The sequence below is a fragment of the Lolium rigidum genome, chromosome 2 (assembly GCF_022539505.1).
Source record: "Lolium rigidum isolate FL_2022 chromosome 2, APGP_CSIRO_Lrig_0.1, whole genome shotgun sequence".
Taxonomy (NCBI): domain Eukaryota; kingdom Viridiplantae; phylum Streptophyta; class Magnoliopsida; order Poales; family Poaceae; genus Lolium; species Lolium rigidum.
In genome coordinates, this window is record NC_061509.1 from 282,691,156 (window position 1) to 282,714,009 (window position 22,854).

Consider the following 22,854-nt stretch of genomic DNA (forward strand, 5'->3'; position numbering starts at 1 on the left):
CTTTTCGTCTTCCAAAGATCGTCGCATTCAAGAAGCAAGGAGACCAGACCAAAAAACAGTGTTGAGCGCGAGCGAGCTCCCAAACCCCAAACGCCAAAACCCCGCCTCAAAAACCACCCAAAGCGAAGCGCAGCGCAGCGCAGAAGCAGAGCACCACCCCTGACCCGAGGCGGAGCCGCAGCAACGAGCAAAGCAGAGCCCCGCCCCCCACCTCGCCTCATCTCATCGATTGCGATGATGGAGATTCCACCACGCGCGCCTGCCTCCTCCTCCTTCCTCGTATAGCTCCCCTCTCCTATCCTACCTCGCTTCATCCCCCAAATCAGCAGCAGCAAGAACCTCCCTCCTCTGTTTCTCGAGCAAGTTTGAATCTTCCCGACAAAGAATCGATTGGTTGCAGTAGCTCCGGTGCGGCGTAGGTGCCGGGAGATGCCGAAGGCGGAGAAGCTGGTGGTGGAGGTGGTGGCGGCGCACAACCTGATGCCCAAGGACGGGCAGGGCTCCTCGTCGCCCTACGTGGAGGTGGAGTTCGACCACCAGAAGCGCCGCACCAGGCCCAGGCCCAAGGACCTCAACCCCGTCTGGAACGAGCGCCTCCTCTTCCCCCTCGCCGACCCCGACGACCTCCCCTACCGCGCCATCGACGTCGCCGTCTACAACGACCGCGCCGCCGCCGCCTCAGCCGGCAACGGCCGCAACTTCCTCGGCAAGGTCCGCGTCCCGGCCGCGGGTGTGCCGGCGCCCGGGGAGCCTGTCGTGCCGCAGCTCTTCACGCTCGAGAAGCGCAGCCTCTTCTCCCACATCCGCGGCGAGATCACGCTCAAGATTTACCGCACCGGCGCCGGGGCCGGGGAGTTGGTCGCCAAGGCGAACAAGCAGGAGAAGCAGGCCAAGGCGGCCATCACCGGCCCGGAGGTCGTCACCGCGCCACCTCTATCGGGGAACCGGAAGCAGCAGCAGCAGCACAACCAGCAGCATAACCAGCAGCCGGTGGTGCCCGCGCGGCCGCACCATCCGCCGCCGCCGCAGCAGCAGCAGCAGCCGCAGGCGCCCATGGACATGATGCCGCACCCGCAGCCGCTCCCCATGAAGCCGGCGATGCTCTCCGACCACTACCCCGCCCCGCCCTTCTTCTCCGGCCCCGCCGATTTCTCCCTCAAGGAGACGCGCCCCAGCCTCGGCGGCGGCCTGACGGCCGACAAGGCGAGCGCGACCTACGACCTGGTGGAGCAGATGCAGTACCTGTACGTGCGCGTGGTGCGCGCGCGCGGCGCCGCGGCGCAGGGCGGCGAGGCCGTCGTGGCCGAGGTCAAGCTCGGGAACTACCGCGGCGTGACGCCCGCCGCGGCCGGGCAGCACCAGTCGTGGGACCAGGTGTTCGCCTTCTCCAAGGAGACCATCCAGTCCTCGTTCGTCGAGATCTTCGTGCGCGCCCGCGGCGGCGGCGGCGACGGCGACCACCTCGGCCGCCTCTGGTTCGACCTCTCCGAGGTCCCCCGCCGCGCGCCGCCCGACAGCACGCTTGCGCCGCAGTGGTACGCCATGGAGGACCGCAAGGGCGAGCGCGGCGGCGTGGAGGTCATGGTCGCCGTGTGGTATGGCACGCAGGCCGACGAGGCGTTCGGCGAGGCCTGGCATTCCAGGGCCGCCGCCGTGCAGGGCCACGGCCCCCTCGGCTCCATCAAGTCCAAGGTCTACGTCGCGCCCAAGCTCTGGTACCTTCGGGTGTCCGTCATCGAGGCGCAGGACTTGCTCCCCATGGACAAGCAGGGGCTGATGGGGATGGGCAGGTACCCAGAGCTGTTCGTGCGCGCGCAGATTGGGAGCCAGATGCTGCGGACACGGCCGTCGCCGGTCATGGCGAACCGGGGACCGTCCAGCCCGTTCTGGAACGAAGACCTCATGTTTGTGGTTGCTGAGCCGTTTGAGGAGTTCTTGGTGCTGTCGCTGGAGGACCATGTGTCGCCGGGGAGAGACGACATTCTCGGCCGCCTCGTCCTTCCGGTGTCCGCCATTGAGAGGCGCTGGGACGAGAAGCTTGTTGTCTCCAGGTGGTTTGGGCTGGACCGTAGCACTGGTGCTGGCAATGTCGCCGCCAACAACCCGAACAGGTTCGGGAGCCGGGTGCATCTCCGGCTAAGTCTCGATGGCGGCTACCATGTTCTGGATGAAGCAACGGCGTATAGCAGCGATCTCAGGCCAACGGCGAAGCAGCTGTGGCACCCTCATGTTGGTGTGCTCGAGCTTGGCGTCCTTGGTGCCAGTGGACTGATACCAATGAAGGCTGGAAATGGCAGGGGCGCGACGGCAGATTCGTACTGCGTTGCAAAGTATGGGCAGAAGTGGATCCGCACTCGCACCGTCGTCGACTCGGTTTGCCCCCGGTGGAACGAGCAGTACACCTGGGAGGTGTTCGACCCCTGCACCGTGATCACCGTCGGCGTGTTCGACAACTGCCATGTCGACAAGCCGACATCAGGGAACAACACCTCGGTTGTTGTCCGTGACAACTGCATTGGCAAGGTCCGCATCAGGCTCTCGACATTGGAGACGGACAGGGTGTACACCCATGCTTACCCGCTTCTCATGCTGCATCCGTCGGGGGTGAAGAAGATGGGGGAGCTCCACCTAGCCGTGCGCTTCGGGTGCGGCAATGCGGGCAACATGTACCATGCCTATGTCCGCCCGTTGCTGCCCAAGATGCACTATGTGGAGCCGCTGCTTGTGCGCCAGGTCGAGAGCCTGCGGTTCCAGGCCACGAGCGTCGTTGCTGCCCGGCTTGGCCGCACCGAGCCGCCGCTTGGCAAGGAGGTTGTGGAGTACATGCTGGATCACCGCTCGCATCTGTGGAGCATGCGGCGCAGCAAGGCCAACTTCTTCCGCCTCGTCGCGGTGCTCTCGGGCCTGATTGCCGTCGGCAGGTGGTTCGAGCTGGTCCGCTCGTGGCAGCACCCGGTGCACTCTTGCGTCGCCGTGTTCACGTTCCTGGTGTTCGTCCTCATGCCGGAGCTGATCCTGCCGACGGCGTTCCTGGTGATGGCGTTCACCGGGCTATGGAGGTACCGTGTCCGTCCCAGGAACCCGCCTCACATGGACATGCGGCTGTCTCACGCCGACGCGGCCACCGTGGACGAGCTGGACGAGGAGTTCGACACCTTCCCTTCGAGCCGCGGCGACGTCGTGCGCTTCAGGTACGACCGCCTCCGCAGCGTGGCGGGGAGGGTGCAGACGGTGGTCGGCGACATCGCGACGCAGGGCGAGCGGATGCAGGCCGTCCTCAGCTGGCGCGACCCGAGGGCGACGCTGCTCTTCTCCATCGCCTGCGTCGCTGCTGCGGTCGTCGCCTACGCCGTGCCGATGAAGGTGCTGATCGGGCTCTCGGGCCTGTACGCCATGCGCCCGCCGCGGTTCCGCAGCAGGATGCCGTCCCTGCTCATGAACTTCTTCCGGAGGCTGCCTTCCAAGGCCGACATCCTGCTCTGATCCTTGGTAGCAACGTCTGCAGCTGCAAAATGGGCCCTCTAACCATGTGGCCGATTGATTCAGTTATTGGTTATTTTGGCTGGAAAGGATGATGCATTCACAGGAATGCAGCAAGAAACAAACTTGTTTGTTTGCTGTATGCGATGCCTGGTCTGTTGTTGCTTAGCTTAATTAGTGTTAATGGTTAGGTAATGTATGCTGCTGCTTTGTGTTGCCCAGCGGAAGTAGAAGTCGACTTGTAGCTTAGCATAGCAGCCCCGTGGTGCTGTTCTTGTAGTCCCAGTTTAAGTTATGCAAAGACTGAAGTTCAGTAGATGGCAGTTGATCTATGCGATGATGATGTGCTGATGAAAAACAACCAGGTTTATTTACAAGTACAAGACTGTTTCCATGTTGAGCAGCCGCATCGGTCAGTATGCAGTGATAGTAAATGTTTGTTGGTGCTTCAAAGACTGGGAACGATGGTGTTGGTGCTTCTCACGTGCAGACATGCATCTGTGTGTTGCTTTTGTTCTCTGCTGCCGAGAATAAAATTCTTGTCTTCGGGAGCTGAGAAGCTAGCCTCTTTTGTTTCAGCTTTGTCTCCACTCTCTTCCCATGTGGCTGCCGGCTTAGTATAGTGGAAAGGGGAATTCTTGTCCCTGTTATGATATCTAAACATGCAAGTTCTGTGCTTTGATGACATCCATTGACCTGCGTAGAAAATTTGTCTACCTGTCTGGTTGCTGAAGTGAACTACTTGTGTTGTTCATGTGATCAATGAATTCAGAGGTGGATTACTCTCTCTTCATCATGGTGAAGATGGTGGAGCTGGGTAGCATATATCTTTGAAGTTTTTTTTATAATGAGCGTTTTATTACTTATAGAGAAATAATTACACCCGATTTCTGCATAGCTAAAATGCACACAGCCGTTCAAAAAGTCTCAAAAGTCTGGAGCGCTAAAAAGGCGAATTACATATCAGACATGAGCAAATATATCTTTAAAGAACTAGTAAACTAGCTATTTATCTTTTCTAAGTACTCCTAGACGGAAGCACACTCTGCAATTGAGTCTACAATGGTGTTCTCAATTGTATTCTTTATAAATAACATGCACCTTTTATTAGCACTTAGCCACTTTTGGTTCTTTAGGTATATCCCATCTCCACTGGAGCATGATCCTTTTTATTTTTCTGCCATGCAACATGATCATCCTTGTCATCTCTGATTAGATCTTTTGGTCTGACCGGCTGTGGGGTGTCCACAACCCAGTCCACCTCACCACCAAATCGACCTTCTTTCTCTATTCAGTGTAGTTGTCACCTCTAAGGGTTGGAACATGATTGATGCAGCTCATCAAGTAGTACCCTCCATCAAACCACAATGAAATAAGAACATAACAACAATTGCATGCAATAATCCAACGTTGGTCAAAATTAGAACATAGTGCAATTAAATCTATATCACCGTTGGGCAGAAATAGAGATAAATGCACTTCTTATTGCAACAAATCATGATCATATCATTAATAAAGTTTGTTAAAAAAATAACATAACCATAATTGTCACAATAATCACTTTAATCACCTCTTTAAAATTTTAACTGTCACTTTTGCACATATTATTACAATAAAACATGATCATGCCATTAATAATTCATGTTGGTCATAAAATGATATGATCATAATTGTTTCAACAATCACTTTTAATCAAATTTTTAATTTTAATCATCACTTTTGCATTTTTCAAATTTAAAATGAATCTTTAACTATTTGTAGCGGATACTTTGAATTTAAACTATTAACTTTAAACTTTTTTGAGGCATAAACTTTCACTTTTTAATTCCTGAACAAATTCGTTGGTCCTATTTATTCGGAAAATAACTAGACAAAAATAGGCCAGAAAACAGCCAAAATGTGTAAAAAATGCCTCCGGAATTTATTAAAACAAAAAATTGTGCACAAGATGCAACCCGGCCCACGGCCTGCGGGGTGCCCGCGCCGAAACACTGTCTGGCTTGCTCCCACGCGCCTGTTTGAGCGGCCCACGTGCTCGCCGGCCCACCTCGCGTCCGTCAAACCGCGTTGGCCGTCCGATCGACATCGGATGAATCCGCGCCCTTCTCGCGCCATATAAGAAACGGCCGAGCCGCCCCCGGAACCCCTAACCATTTCCCCCGTCGGGTGGGGGGTGGGGGCTCTCTGTGTCTTCTTTGTGGTGGCACGCCGGTGACGATGGGGCCATCCCCACGAGTCTCCCACGCGCCTCTCTGTAGCGGCGAGGAGGAGGCGGCGCCGCCTGACAGCTGCTCGTGCGAGCACGCAGCAGTTTGCCGGCGTCGAGCCGCCCTTCCTCTCCTCTACCTATCTATCTTTTTTTCTTTCTCTGCTCAACCTCCACCCAAAAACCGACGGCCTCCAGTGGAGAAGGAGCAGCAACCAGCACCCCTCTGGCCCTTTTTTCGTCCCGTGCGTGCACCCGAGGTTGGACGCACCGACGTCAAATGCCACAAGCAGTAGCAGCAGCCGGTGAGCAATTCTTTCCCCTTTTTCGAATTAGGGTTAGCTTTTCTGTCGTGCTCTAGGGTTAGGGTAGCTGTTCATCTATTCTACCCGGAAACACAAGATCTACAACCTAGAATAGGCTCTGATACCAATGTTTACTCGCTAGATCGACTAGGCGTAGGATCTGTGCCGGGATAGAGAAATACTGTGAGCATTTACCTGCTCCTTCGAGGAGGACGGACCCGTCGACATTGACATGGTGGCGACGGCGGCGCGTAGGTGAGGGAGTGGTGGCGGCGGAGCTTCCCGTCGACACTGCGCAAACCCTAATCGGTGGGTGTGTCGGTGGGGCGAGTGGTAGCTCGAGGCAACCTCATACTGAATGCCACCGGCCCCACCTCTCTTTATGACAGGGGCCCACCAAACAAATGTGGTCGCCCCCGATTAGGGCGCAGACGAGGTCAAAGGGTTCGTGCTCGATCCGTTGGATTCGACCACGTGGAGATCATCGTAACAAATTCGTCTCATCATCTTTGAAGCAGTCGGACCTGAGACCCATAAGTAGAATGAGCTGACTATTACATACTCCATTCTTTAAATAAGTGAACATTTAATCTCAAACTTTATCCATAAAAAATATATTTTATATTTTCATAACCAGCCATACTCTGGCAGATTTGGCGTTCTCTTCGACTAGAAAATCTCCACAAGTATGATCCATTTTCTTTTTCTACCATGCAACATCATCATTCTTGTCATCTCTAATTGGATCTTTTGGTCTGACCGGTTGTGGGGTGTCCACAACCCAGTCCACCTCACCACCAAATCCACCTTCTTTCTCTATTCAGTGTAGTTGTCACCTCTAAGGGTTGGAACATGCTTGATGCATCTCATCAAGTAGTACCCTCCTTCAAACCACAATGAAATAAGAACATAACAACAATTGCATGCAATAATCCAACGTTGGTCAAAATTAGAACATACAACTGTTTGTGCAATTAAATCTATATCACCGTTGGGCAGAAATAGAGATAAATGCACTTCTTATTGCAACAAATCATGATCATATCATTAATAAAGTTTGTTAAAAAAATAACATTGACAGTGGTCATCGATGCCACGAACATTGAAGCCATCGTCTACAACATCGCTTCGACGGCGCAGATCCAGCATTCAATGTCGGAGCCTGTTGATGTCCCACTTCCGTTGCCCTCCTCAGATCCGTTGCTGATGAAGGACAACAAGACGGCGGCCGTGCCGATAGTGGTCATCGATACCACGAACATTGAAGCCATCGCCTACAACATCGCTTCGACGGTGCCGAGAGTGCGAATCGATACCAAGACGATTGAAGCCATCGTCTACAACCGCGCTGCAAAGCCGCCGATCCAGCCCTCCGCAGATCCGTCGCTGATGAAGTACACCAAGACAGCGGCGGTTCCGACAGTGGTCATCGATGCCACGAACATTGAAGTCATCGCCGACAATATCGCTTCAATGGCGGATGGCGCAGATGACCACCCCTCAGCCGCCCGTCGTCCCGACCTTTCTTGCCCATCGCTGCGCGGCCGTGTTCGACGCCGCAAATTGGGATAAATTATGATAAATTTGTATTTTTCAATTTCCAATTGGGATAAAATTGTTCGAACTACTACCTCCATCTCAAAAAAAGCTTCTCCACGTTCTTGATGTGTCCATGTACATCCGTATGTATGATTTGAATTCTATCCCAACTTGATTGGGCAGATATTGATATGTATTTGATCCGGGAGGCTGGTACATGCTTTCACTTTTGAGATCCCTTCACTTTTATAAAATGTTCATGCATGCTAAAATTATCGTGCGCGTTACTTAGCACAACTAGGAAATTGTACGCCAAAATACAGTGCTTAGAGCCACAAAAAAATACAGTGGTTAGAGCCATCTACTGAATAACAATTATATACTAAATCGTCTACCAGAACCACATAACTGCTAGGATAGGGATGACACCTAATAAAACTGCCCAGATGAATCTACTTTTCTCCTCTCCCATCACTTGAAGTTCATGTTCTAGATTTTCTACCACTTGATCAAATACGGCAAGATCTGTCTCAACTCTCAACTTCCCCTTGCGAATAAGCTCTGAATTCTTCTTTTCTTCCTCCACAGTACGCTTCAGCTCGAATATCATCAAGTTTTTACGGGCCAATTCATCACCTAAATTGACCACCATCTCCTCCAAATCCATCCTCTGGCTACACCACTGGGTTGATTCATCTTGGTATGCAATGTACCATTTCCACATCGGCTTGCCTGGCTAACTGTAACAATAATGGAAAAAAGAACAACTGAAATCACTCCAACAGTCCATGGCGGCACTTCAAATTCAACGGTACTACAGAGAGCTGAAGCTAGATACCTGCACTTCCGACGAGGTAGTAGAAGTAGAATGTGGCCACGACATGATCGAATCCCCACCCTCGCCGGTGTACCCGGTACGACCAGACATTGAGGACTATTTCGTACCTGCAAATTCCAATAAATTACGGGAACCGAATCGATTAGGGGGCGGGGGAGGCAGAAGCGGAGGTCTTACCAAGCTATACTACCAATTGGTGCGCGGAACAAATCCCGGTCATCGTGGGCGGCGGATCTGCTTGCAGCGGACTTTCCTGCGGTGGGTACAATGCGTGCGGACGAAACAAGTGCTGGAGCCGTGGTTGACGTGCAGCGCTGCAGTCCGTCCGACGCCGCCGGGGGACAGAGCCGGTGGCGCGACGAGGCGCCGGCGATGGCTGCTCCGTCCGACGGTGGGGAACGAGCTGCCAGCGGTTCTCCGGTGACTAATGATCGGTCTAGCTTAAGAATAATTAATTAGCAAACTTGTTGCTTCTCTCTATGATATTCTCTAAATAAATAGACGACCCCACTGGTAATTGGTTGCGGAGGCCCCCACAGAGCGGCAATATATGATTTTCTCTAAATAAATAGACGACCCCACTGGTCATTGACTGCGGCAGCCCCAGAGAGGGGCAATATATGTCTTTCCTGAAAAATAGACGACCCCACTGGTCATTGGCCGCGGAGGCCCCATAGAGCGGCAATATATGATTTTCTCTAAATAAATAGACGACCCCACTGGTTATTGGCTGCGGCAGCCCCACAGAGCGGCAATATATGTCTTTTCCTGAAAAATATACGACCCCACTGGTCATTGGCTACAGCAGCTCTATAGAGCGGCCCCATTTGTCATTGGCAGCACCGCGCATAAAATCATGAAATAAAACGGCCCACACGTCATCCATAGATGGATGGCTGCTCCGACGTGTCTCCTGACCCTACCCGTCAGCACGAGACGGTCAGGGAGGAGCTGCTCCTGTGCAGCCCCACCCGGTCAGACTAACGGTCAAGGCCTCTGACCTGACGGCTACCGACCGTTCCAGCACTTGTGCGTGTTTCAAACTAGAGGAGGGGAAAACTGAGGAAAAACTAAGGGGCTGGGGAAAACTAAGTACAACTAACGAATCAGGGGCACGAAAATAGAAATCTCTAAAAAAATCATACTATGTGGACTTTTATTTTGTGATAGTGAAATTCGCCCTACAAAGGATACAATATGGACTTCCATTAAAGTCCGCCCTCAGAACTTGGGAAGAATGGATCATTGCATATATGGATCAAGTGATAATTCACTGATAGGTAATAGCTATTTTTTTTTTTGAGATTACGGTAATAGCTGATAAGATGAAAATAGTAGCATCACACACTCACACTTCGAAAATCTTAGGCCGCTGGGATTTTGCCAAAACAGTGGTGGCGTACAAAATTGTAAGGCCGCTAATATTAGGCCATCAGCGTGTGGTAGATTATTGGGCCGCCACCTCTTTGGTGGACGTCCGTGACCTGACCCCCACAAAAAATATAGGCGGCATGGCCCACACGACAACACCACCAATATGGTGTGTACTAGTGGCGTAGCTTTATAGGCCATACCACCAACGCGATCGAAAAAATACCCTTCATATACATGGACCCTGCTACACAGTGCTATAGCACTATATAGTCTACCGGAGTGCCCCCCCCTGTCCGAATCGTTTTCTTGCCGAAAATAGAAAGTGGTCCCGCCCATGGTCCCGCCTGCTTTTCCACTTTGGACCGGCGGGCCAGGACAAACCGCTAGGCTCCAAAAAAAGGACAGCTGCCCGTTGGCTGGCTTGCGACCAACAAAAATCGCCCCGTTGCCCGGGCCCAATCTCATCGCTTATACATCCCGTTCCCCAAACCCTACCTCGCGATGTTCTTCCTCCTCCAGCCGCCAAACAGCTCCAGCGATACACAATCCAAGCATAAAAAATACATCCGAAGTTCAAGCAACGTACCAGGAGACAAAGCATCCGACCTGGGGATCATCATCCAGGTACACCATCTGCTGGGCCTTTCCTCTGCAAGTTTCTATTCTCTGTTCAAACCTCCCGAAGCTCTCATGTTTTTACATCTACAAAATCCTCTTACCAGTTCCTGCTATTTCTCTTCTCTGATGGATTTCTACTCAAACTCTCAATCCCAGAGCTGCTTCTGTACAACTTTGTACATCTAACTCATGCTTTTCTAGCTTAAAACTTTAGCCACAAAATTTTTTATGGCTGCAATTTGTTATGCTGTCATGAACTGGTAGATCTAGAGTAGTAGTTTTGTACAAAAGCATGAAAGAACACAGATGTATAATTGTCCTGAACTGGTAGATCAGTTATGGGGGAAAAGTATGGATTTGGGGCATGTAAGAAAACAGGATTTAGCAAAAACACAAAAAGTATTTTGAACTCCGTGCTTGCATAAATGTTAACATGTGTTTCTGTAAAAATGTTGCTTTTGCAGTATTTCAAACAGGTTGCAATATGCAGGGACCAAAACATGGTGTTTCCCCTACAGAAGTTGTGCATGCATGTAGAACTGAATAACTGATATGCTATTTTGCACAGGCATGTAGAAAGGATCATAACTGCCAAAATAATTGATGTAATTTTGCACAGGCTTGTAGAAAAGAATCATAACTGGAAAATATCCATGCACAACTGTTGTAAATTCAACATGCATGTAGAATTCCAACTTCATTGTCACCGGAAGGACATCGACGTGTCACCGATAAAGTATTTTGCATGGATACATGTGCATTAATACCGTAACATGGTAGCTAAAAACACAACTAGAGTAGATACCAAACATTGTTGGTTCTGAGTGCATCCAAAATCCATGGAACTTCATTGTGTAGAACCTAAAGACAAACCTAAAAGAAGGACTTTATGCCTTGTTCTTTGCAGCTAGTAGTTGTTGGAGAATGACATCAGCTTGGGTGGACATCCAAAACATCAGTTGGTGTAAGCTGTGCAAAAAAAATGAAAGTTACTGTTAGTTATCAAGTAGTTTCCTGTGCAAACTAGTATACATAAGAAATTTAAAATCATAAGATTTAAAAAAACAAAAACATTAGTTTTGTACATGTGTTACTAGTACAAAAGCACAGTGAAAAACAAACAAACTCATATGTATGTAAATGTTTCTACATTTGTATTGTATTATCCGGCTAGTTTTTACAAGTGCTAGTTTGGTTTGCTTAAGGAAACAAGTAAGTTGAATTACATCTTACTCTCTATTTCAGATATGGTCGGAAGAAGTACTGCTGTTGGACTAGATCTTAATGAACCATTCATGGAAGATGTTTCAATGCTTGATGATTTGGATGAACAACCATGCAGCAGCAGAAGTAAACCAACATACGAGCAGTAAGGATCGAAAATTCAGAGCAAAGCAATACCGCAAAGCAAATGCAAGTACAGAGCAATGCAAAACAGAGACAATTCAAATCCGAACATAGCAAGCATGTGAATCCAGATCGAGCAATGTAGGTGCTTCGCTGACACTGAAGCTACAACCGGTCGCACACTCGTCAAGTGATGATTCAACAGTGATGATGATGAAGAAGTTCGATCGACACCGTGCGATCAAACCGAAATCCAAACACCTTTCCCAGTGGATGAAATTTGATACATGGGAGGAGGCAAAGATGCACTACAACAAATACGCCCATAAGATTGGATTTTCCATCAAATGTAGTACATCGAAGAACTCGACTCGTGATGGCCAGAAGGACAAGCAACTGTTTGTTTGTAACAAGAATGGGAAAAATGAGGACATTAATCAGCTAGAAGCTCCTCCGGTTCGACAGAGGAACCGTACCATCACTAAGAAAACAGATTGCAAGGCTAGGTTGAGAGTAAAGAGGAAAGGGCAGAAGTGGCATGTGACATACTTCATAGAAGAACACAATCACAAATTGGTTCGGAAGTTCTCCCTGAAGAAGTACTTAAGGTCTCATAAAGGAATTCCCAAGGAAGAAAAGGATTTTGTTAGGATGTTGCACAAGGTAAACTCCGTCACCGGTAGGATTCTGAGGATAATGGGAGAAGTGTATGGCGGGCTAGCTAATGTACCGTATGACAGCAAAGATGTAAGCAACTTCATGGCTACCATAGGAGAAGAACATAAGCACAAGGACATGTCAATTTTGCTTGCTCACTTTGCGAAAATGAAGAAGGAAGATCCAGACTTCTACTTCAATCTACATACAGACCATGCTGACAAGGTTGACCGCATCTTCCGGGTTGATGGTGCCGCAATAGCGGCTTACAAAAACTACAAGGATCGCGTCTCATTTGACAAGCATCTACATGACAAATGAGTACAACATGCCGTTTGCTCCTTTCATAGGTATCAACCGGTACGGCCAAACTATACAGCTAGGCTGTGGTTTTCTGAAGAATGAAAACGTGGAAAGCTTTGTTTGGTTGTTTGAGGAATTTCTTGAAGCTATGGGTGGACTACAACCAGATAATTTCATAACCGACCAAGACGCTGCTATGAGAACTGCAATTCTTCAATGTTTTCCATCTTGCACACACAGAAACTGTAGGTGGCACATCATGCAAAATGCACAAAGCCGTGTTGGGTAATTTCTTGTCTAAACATGAGGACCTAAGGCAGGAACCGAATGAAGTAATAGACTACAAGATGTCAATTGAAGAGTTTGAAATGAGGTGGGCAGAGATGATTATGAAACACAATGTATCCGACAACACACATCCGAGTGATCTATATCATCTTAGAGCCACATTTGTCCCAAAGATATTTCAAGGAACGCTTCTTCCCTTTCCTACAAACTACTCGCTAGGAGTGAGGGGTTCAATGCAGTTTTGAAAAGATATGTTAGCCCACACAACAGCCCTACACCATTTTTTCGAACAATACTTGAAGTTGCAAGAGAAAATTGATGTTGGAGAGGATTCAATTGAATTTAAGGATGAAGACAAGATTTTCAGTGCTATGGGGTGATTATCCATTAGAACAACAAGCTTTGGATGTGTATACGCACCCCATCTACCTCGCGTTTCCGAGCAGTAACCGCGGAAAGTTACGTCCTACAATGTACAGCATGTTGATGGCCAAAATTATGATGTTACGCCAATTAAACCTTATGTTTACTGGATATGGTAAGAACAGATACAGGGTTGAGGCTAATTTGGAGACCGAAACTTACAACTCGCGAGTGTTGCAAGTTTAGCAGTAGATGGTTTGCTATGTTGCCATATTTTTAGAGTTATGATACAAGCTTGGGTGCTACTGAGTATATTCCAGAAAAATACATACTACGAAGGTGGAGAATGCTTGAAGATACAATAGTGGAGGAGAAGATGGAATTGCCCAAAGTCCCATCAGAAAGGAAGCCAACTAACAAAGAGAGACAGCTTATACGTTATGGTACTCTATGTAATGAGTACACTAGAGTCGCTAAAATTGCATCAACTTCTGATAAAGGGAAGGCATTAGCAGACAAGTACATGCTAGCTTTGGAGAAAGATTTGTTAGCAATGAAAGCTGCAGAGTCTGCAAAGCGGAAAAATAAAAAGAAAAGTAATGCAACTCAAGATGAGGCACCGGATGTAGGCAATGTTGGTCATTCCGGGCAAGGTAGCTCTACAAAATTTGATCATGTTGAAGATCCGTAGTATGTATCAAAACAAGGTCGACCAGCAGAAAAACGGAAACAATCGTGGTTGCATTTGAAGGCTTCTAAACCCGTGAAATGCACCGTCTCGCGGGTCTAATCAAGCACACCGCAGCTTCATGCAAAGACAAGATAACCCCAACGACCGGAGCAAAAAGAAATAGACTTCTTCCGTGACATGGCCTAGATGTACAAACTGTTTTATGTTTTGGTAGTTGGTGCATTATAATATAATGCAAAGTTTGTGGTGGATGTAAAAAATATTAACAATCATTGTGTTGAAACATCACGATTTGAATGCACTTGGATCCGCAATTTAGGTTGTTGCTACATAATGATTTATCATATGCAATATCTATTGAATGCACTTGGAAAAGAAATACAGAAGGAAAACATCTTATTTTGTGGGTATATAATGTACAATAGTGGTCAAGGATGACAGATATGATTTGCATATAGGCATTGAAAAAATAAAAGTATCATCATCAAACAGTAATTTTTTACATTGTGAAAGTAAATCGGCAAAGCTATCCATTGCCATACCAAATGAAAGACCTTGGTTATCAACTCGTTGAATAGTAGTTCTTCCCAGCTGATCAAGTTCTCCTCGACGGTCCATCCATTTTTTCAGTAAACAGCTTTCCTAAATGCCGGCATGTCGTATGCTTTGATTGGTAGCATCCTTTTTCCATCCCATGATTCAATAAACTTTAGCATGAAGTAACCACAACTGTACCTAGCAAATAGAAACAAAATCCATTGCCGAGAAAACATTTATAACAAGATATGTAAAGAAAAAATGTGTTGAATAAAATAGAGTTGACAAGAGAGCAAATTTACGTTGTATCTTGTTTTGTGGTTTGAATGAAGACAGCCTTATATGTGGAGATGTCAATCTTTGACTCACCGTAGTTGACCTCGCCAAAAATGTTTGATGCTTCCTATGATATTGCGAGCATCCGCCATAAGACCCTTGTTCCCTTCATTCCTTAGAGAATCCATGACCTCGAACCTCCCCGACTTGAGGTTGAGCACAATTAGATAATAATGCCCAGCCATCACATCTTTAATTTCAGGTGTCGGATCTTGTAGGACGGAAAACATTATCTCGCATTCACACGTAAAAATGTAGGAATGTAAGCTGAAAATTAGGTAAACCTACAAGGAGAAACATGTCACAACTAGATTGATGAAAAACAACCAAAAGCCTTTTAGTGGTAGATCGTGGACTTACAAAGTCCTTGTGGTCTAGGCGATGTGACGGCGTGCATTGAAACACTTTCCCGACAAATTCCGTCCAAGTTACATGTGGCACTCCCGAGTTTTGTCTCGCATTTCAAAAAATGCATAAAAGGAAAAAGAAGTAAGTTGCCGACAAAAACTGTTAAGACATCCCAAAAAGAAACATTCCAAAGTGTAGAAGTACGAAAGAGAAGTTATTTTACTTACAAGCAATGCAAAGTGGCATGACATATTTTCTCCGATTCACCATTTCGTAGCAAGAACTCGCAAAGCAATCTCACATGTGGTATTGCTTATCAACCCCTCTCGGTTTGACCGAGTTTGCCAAGTCTCTCAACACGATGTAGTAATCTCCGTAATCAATTATCCTCTCTTCATTCAGTAGGATGCTTGGTTTTGCCACCATACGAGCATACCTTGTTGTATAATTCAGCATCGTACTTCGGGACAGTGGGCTTGTTAACAATATTTCCGTAAGGTGATTGCAACGTAGGTCCAGGTTTGACAACTCTTCTGGGTTGTGGCACTGGTGTGCAGCTACTTGGGTTGATTGGCGAGTCATGAACCTCGTGTACCACCTTGCCTTTCACAGTTGCTGGTGTTGTGTTGGGCATTTCAATGGATGCAAATATCTTATCAAGTGAGTCTCCGCTCTCTTCGTTGTTGGAAATGATTATAGGTTCTTCCATTGTAGCATCTGGTTGCTGAACTTGACCTTCGCTTCAATTTGCCGAGAGCCCGGGTTGTCAAGACCAAGATCAAAAGAAGGGCAGCTCATCCCGGAGCTCACGAATCTTCCTTTGCATCTCGGTTTCAGGAACAGGTTCTCGCGGCCGTAAAGTCAAGCTCCAACTTTCTCGTTCATGCTAGACTCAATCAGCTCGTATGGTGTTACTTCAGCTCTTTCATTAGGAGTTGCGCGATCTAAAACATCGTCATCCTTGTTCTGGTTTGCCTTAATTGCTGCAGCCGCAAGCCTTGTTAGCCTCCTTGGACTAGGGGTAGCAGATGTAGCCGTAGTTGCTTTCATTGGTGACATTGACCTTGTCACAGTCTCCTTACCAATGGGCTACCAATGTTCACTTTTCTTGAGATTTGCTGCTCCGAAATTGGAACCGAGTATGATGTTTTGCTATTATCTTTAACCTCAACCGAAAACGATACCGACTTCTTGTTCTTGCTTGGAATCCGAGCTGAAATTGTGATTCCATCATTAACTTCCACATTATGTGCAGTGAGGGGTATCGTTGCTTGATTGGGAACCCGAACCATAGAGCTGCAGTGTGGTTCAAAGCATGGAGTTTCCCCGGAGACATCAAGTTTGGGGCGCAATCATGACTGACTTCTGCTTTGAAAGGAACTTCATGTTTTTGGTGGTTAACATCACTGACTTCTTCCAACAAGGTATCATCGGAACCAACTTGTTGAGTTCCCTTCTCATCTTCTACATCTTGATCCTTGGAATTAGCATATGGTTGATCATCTTGGAGACTAGTTTTATTTGAAGCTACCACTCCATCAAAGGTTGAAGTAACCTTCGATTTTTTGTTGGTAGCTACCACTCCAACCAAGTAATCATCCATAGTTTTCCTCTTGTTGGATTTTGGCAACTTGCAACCAGCATCCACATTTACTTCATCTGTATTTTTCCCTTTCACCTCCTCAGAATTATCATCTTCCTGGTCCCCCACTTCTTCAGCTTGGCTGCTTAACATTAGGTACTTTCCTCGCGCTTGCGCTTATTTTCCTTCTTCCCGCTGTATTTTACTTCTTCGTTGTGCACGGCCGAATAGTTTTGCCCCTTGCTGCTTGGTAGAGATGTGATGAACTCAGCTACACCATCTTCGAAAGAAGTACACATTTTTGTAACAGCAGTTCTGTACTGACCCAACGTCTGAAAAAATAAGACAAGTGAAAGGAGAGATGTAAGTTCTTCCGTACTGTTAAAAAAATGTGTACACAACTATTTCTGTATCCACTACATGTAATTATTGAGACAGTCTACATCTTAAATGATAAGTACATCAAATTAATAAAACTTGCCTTATCATCAACATTCACTGGTAGATGGTGCTTGATGAACATGTCAACCACAGAAGGTTGATAACAAAATATAGATGGCTTGTTCCTGAAACAAGGCTTGAGCTGGTGCAACAAGAAAAGAAAAGAAAAAGATATTAGCTATGATTACGTAAGAATAAAATATAGCCAAGTGAATAGATGTGTAAACTATATTTTGTGTTCTACGAGATAGTTCATTATACCATAGAATTGCCGAAAGATCCATCCGCCTTTGTATCAAGATCAACAACAAGCCCGATCATCTTGTTTGTCCAGATACATATACGAGGTCCTTCTTCCGATACATCTAATGCATCCGTTTCCAAGTGAATCTACATACGTAACCTACATAGCGTAAAAATAGACAAGTTAAATGCTATATAGTAAAAGCTTCCTTGCATAATTTACAGATGGACATAACTGCAAAAAGCATGAGTGCATCCCAATTTAAAAAGTACATGCTACAAAAAACATAGTTGTTCAAAAAACCCACCATGAGGTATGGCATGCAAGCTTTGAACCAATTCTTACTTCCTTTTGCATTTGCTGTCTGGATGAGAGTATCAATGATGAAACCAGCCCAGCTTCAAACTTGCAATAGCTTCCGTGTTGAGAACCGCAGGATAACACTTTGGACCGACTAGTATTCCAGCTTGTTGGAGCAAACACGTAGGACATCAAATAGATAATGAACTTCCGAAGGTAATCATCGTCTGCTGGATATTCTTTACCTAATTGCTTCTCCAGATAAGTTATAGTTGGTTGCTTGCCATCATGAATACCCAACATCTGGAAAACTAAATTTGTTGCTTGAATGTTTCCCTGATACGGCACGAGATGACTACCCATTGGCACATCCATGATTCTCGACAACTCGAATCAAGAGTGATAGGTATTTTCCCCTTTCACCAAAATCAAGCACACATTCATCTTGATCAAAACATTCCATTAAGAATCCGCATAGCTCGGAATTAGCTTCGAGCACTTCATGCCTAAGACACCGCCAAAATCAGCTCGAGTGATCAAAGACCGCCGATCATTAGTCATCGCCTTGCAAACCCGGACAACTTTCATAGGTGAAGACCGGTTGAATAAGTTGGCCTGCAGTAATAAAAAGAACAATTAAAAACATGTCCGTAATCATGTTTACCAAAACACACAAACCAAAAAAATGTGTGAAATCAATAATACCTTCTCTTTCTTCTCAAAGCACACTCCTCGGGTTTCTTCTCAAGCATACATCTTCTTGGGTTTCTTCTCAGCACACTGCTTCATGGGTTTCTTCTCAGCATAAAACTTCTTGGGTTTCTTCTCAGCAAACTCCTTCTTTGATTTCTTCTCAGCATCATTATTTACATCTCCAGCAGAGGCACACCGTGCAGGTGTCACCTTCATCTCCGTCCTCTTTTGGTGGTGCCACGCTTGCAAGTGGCACCACACCTTCCAATGGAGGCACACTATGCAATGGTTTCTCATTTAAAACTTCTTCCTCTCGTAGGTGTAGGAACTGATTTCAATCGTAGCCTCTCTTTTAACTTCCTGAATTTTGAATAGCTGTTCTTCTTTTGATCTTCGGAGTCTTTGACTTACTCTGCAAAACAAAGAAGAAACACAAAAAGGTATTAGGGCTCAAACAGAAAATTACATTACACACGATGTTACAACTTTTAAAATTCAGATATGATAGTGCGATCATATCACACTCAGAAAAATGTTCTTACCAAAGATGATGGTGGGATCATTTTGAAAAAAAATTCAGATATGACATCAATGATACCCAGAAAAAGTACCTGCGAAAAAAGAATTATATATATAGTGAGCACTGTTGCAGGTGTAAGTACTGGGAATACTACATATTAGAAGTGTAAAAAAACTGCACATGATGTATTTAAGGAAGAACTACAGTGGGAGGCACCATCAGGTCTGCATATCACACATGTAAAAACCCACAGGTCTTCATATGATATATGTAAAAAACTCACATATGGAGCAGTGTTGCAGGTGTAAGTACTGGGAATACCTATAGTCTTTATATGATATATGTAAAAAACTCACAGGTATACATATCACAAATGTAAAAAACCCACAGGTCCAACCAACTAACAGAGGCATGTAGCAGAATTGTGGCTAGGTAAGTGCAAGTGCATATTTGAGATGTAAAAAACACCACAGGTCTGCATATTTGAGATGTAGAAAACCCACATAAACTACAAAAAATAGAACACACTATGTACAGGATGATCAAAAAGGAAAACACTATGTACAGGATGATCAAAAAGGAAGAACTACAGTGGGAGGCACCATCAGGTTTGCACATGATAAATGTAAAAAACCCACAGGTCTGCTTATGATACATGTTAAAAACTCACATGTCTGCATATGATAAATGTAAAAAACCCACAGGTCTGCTTATGATATATGTGAAAAACTCACAGGTCTAAAATATGATACATGTAAAAAAACCCTCAGGTCTGCATATGATACATGTAAAAAACCCACAGGTCTTCATATAGTACATGTAAAAAAACCTACAGGTCTGTATTTGAGATGTAAAAACCCCACAGATTCATCATATTTGAGATGTAGAAATAGAACACACTATGTACAGGATGAGCAAAAAGGAACAAACTATGATCAGAAAAAATACATTGCATATGATGATTATGTGATCTAGCACATGTAACATTTAAGGGAAACTACGTGCAGATTCATATCCTCAAAAACCAGCACGGAAAAATGCTATGAGCAGAACACACATCCTCGAATGAGGGATGAACTACCACGATTCGCAGCGCCTGAACACCAAAACGACTACTCCTAGGCTACTCCAGATAGTCGCCGGTATAGGACGAGCCAAATCGGGCGGAATAGGCACCGAGAACAACGGCGACCAACCTCCAATCAGCATCAATTCGCCGCGATTCGCCGCGCATGACCTTCCCGACGAACTTCAACGACTACTCCAGACAGTCGCCGGACTAGGATGAGGCGAATCGCGTGAAATCGGCGACCCACCTCCAATCCCCCACCAGTTCGCCGCGATTCGCCGCGCATGACCTTCCCGACGAACTTCAACGACTACTCTAGACAGTTGCCGGACTAGGGCGAGGCGAATCGCGTGAAATCGGCACGCTACTCACCGACGGGCAAACCAACTCCAAGAACGAGAAAACACCACGATTCGACGCGCCTCACCCTACCGACGATATTCAACAACAACTACACACCGTCGCCGGACTAAGACGAGCGGATTTCGAGCGAGATCGACACAGAAATCAACTCCGCCTCACCAAAAACACGGCGACACGCCTCCGGGAAACAACGAACGCCGCACAGTTCGAGAATAATACGAACACACACCACAGAGAAGTTTCGGTAGTACCTCTCGTCGCCGGCGGCAGCATTCGGCGAGGCTCTGATCGACGGGCGCGATGAAGGAAACGGAATCGCCGGAGGAATCGCGGCGGACAAGCACGAGTTCAGTGCGGGGTGGGGGATTGAGATGAATACGGTGAAGACAGGGCGGAGACGAAATCAATGCGGGCCACGTTTTGGACACTAGTGGAATAGAGGGAACACCGTACGATTTCGATCCGACGACTCCGAAGAGGGAGCACTCCGGAAGACAATACAGTGCCCCGGCACGGAACAGAAATTGGGCATATACATATCCCCGTGCCGCTCTCACTCACTCCCTCACCCTCTTCTCTCACTCGCCCCGCTCACATCGTCATCGGTCGATTCGCCCCGTTCGCCGCTCCATCCACCACGCCGTCCCATCGCTTTGCCAGCCCCCCTCCTTACGCGCCGCCCCGCCTCCCTCCATGCCGCCCAACCTCCCTCCGCACCACCGCCGTGACTGTCGTGCCCCTTCCCTTTTTTAAAAAATTGCTAACGTGTTAGTCTAAATCGTGTAGTGTGAAATGTTAGTACATTTATTTTGGAAAACGTTTTAGAATAAAATGGCTAGTGTGTGATATAAATTGCTAGTGTAGTGTAAAATGTTAGTTTGTAGTTTAAATTGTAGATTGATGTAGAGTAATGTGCTAGTTTAAATTGATGTAGAGTAATTTGATAGTTTAAATTGTTATAGTATATTTTTGTATTGGCAATGCCTTTGTTCATATTTGTCTAAATTTAGACTAAAACTCTAGCACTTATTATATATTGGTGGGATTATAGATTGGCGGTCTCCAGGGCGGAGGCGGGATCTGGGCGGCGGCGCGACCACCAAGGCGGAGGCGAACGGCGGTGTGGCCGTCACTTGGGTGTGATTCCCGCAGGGCAGCGACGCGACATGCATGGCGGATGCGAGTGGCGGCATGGCCAACACTTGGACACGATCGATCCCCGCAGGGCGGCATGGGTTTCGTTTACCCTCTAACGACTTGTTTAGGGGCTAAGAGCATCTCTAGTCGTTCCCCAAAGCGTTCCCAAATAGCGTCGGATTAAGTGTTTGGGGAATGTGTTTTGTTCGTGCCGCGTTTGGGAGACGTCGCGCTCCAGCCGCGTCCCCCAAACACCGGCGCGAACTTTTTAAAACATTAAAATACAATTTTTTTACATTTTTATGTAAATAGAGAGAAGAAACATGGTTTTACACAAACTAATACATAGTTTGGAACATGGTTTACACAAACTAATACATATTTTGAGCCATGGTTGACACAAATTTAAAACATTACAAAATAAGAAAATCTAACTAGGGATGGCATCGCAGATTTCGTGTGTTCGCTGTCAAGAAAGAACACTCGCAGGCACACCCAGTCAGCCAAACTGGAAAATCCAGCTGTTGATGGTACCCTGTTGGTTCTTTTGAGGAAGAACATCCAGAAACCTCCATGCCTATTTTCGCTGCGAAGAAACAACACTATGCCTTCAGTCGTCGTCATCCTCGTCGATGTCGCCGTGGTAGTGCTGGCGGCAGCGCGTCTCGTCGAACACCTTGACGCTCATGTTGCGCTCGCCAAGGTAGGAGAACGTGAGCACGTAGCCGTCCTGAAGGTCGTGGTAGCGCGCGAACTTCTCCCAGTCGATGTGGAGGTACATCTTGCCGCGCGCGTCGCGGATCACGTCCACTATCCACCGGCAGCAGCCGCAGGAAGCCTCCCGCAGATGCAGCGAGACCGGCTCGTCACCGGCGATGAAGTCGGTGAACATGTCCGGCAGCGTCTGGATGCCGAGTGGCTCGCCCTTGAGGATGACGACGAACTTGAACAACACTTGCCGCTCCTCCTCCTGCAGGTCCAACGATGAAGACGACGACATCGCAGGCGACGGCGAGCGTGCAGCTCTGCCGCGGCCACGACCACGATCACGACCGCGACCTCGAACTTGACCTCAACCTTCGTCTCTACCAGACATGGCGTCGACTCTTGAGATGGTGGCGGCTAGGGTTGGGGAGAGAGGCGCTAGGGTTTGTGTGTGAGGGATAATGGGAGGGCGGCCCTTTTTATAGGCCGGAGGGAGGCGGGGGAGCGGTGGCGCTTATTGACGCCGGCACGCGGAGCTAGGCGCGACGAGACGCTTCGCTGCGCCTCTGC

General features: G+C 47.3%; 1 protein-coding gene across 1 annotated transcript; it reads left to right on the forward strand.

The window, feature by feature from the left end:
- Window positions 1-429: 429 nt before the first annotated feature.
- LOC124688962 (FT-interacting protein 3-like) lies at window positions 430-3,796 on the forward strand. Its single transcript, XM_047222578.1, has one exon. It carries the CDS (start codon window positions 430-432, stop codon window positions 3,481-3,483), a length of 3,054 nt encoding a protein of 1,017 aa, XP_047078534.1. The 3' UTR covers window positions 3,484-3,796.
- The last annotated feature ends 19,058 nt before the right edge of the window (window positions 3,797-22,854 follow it).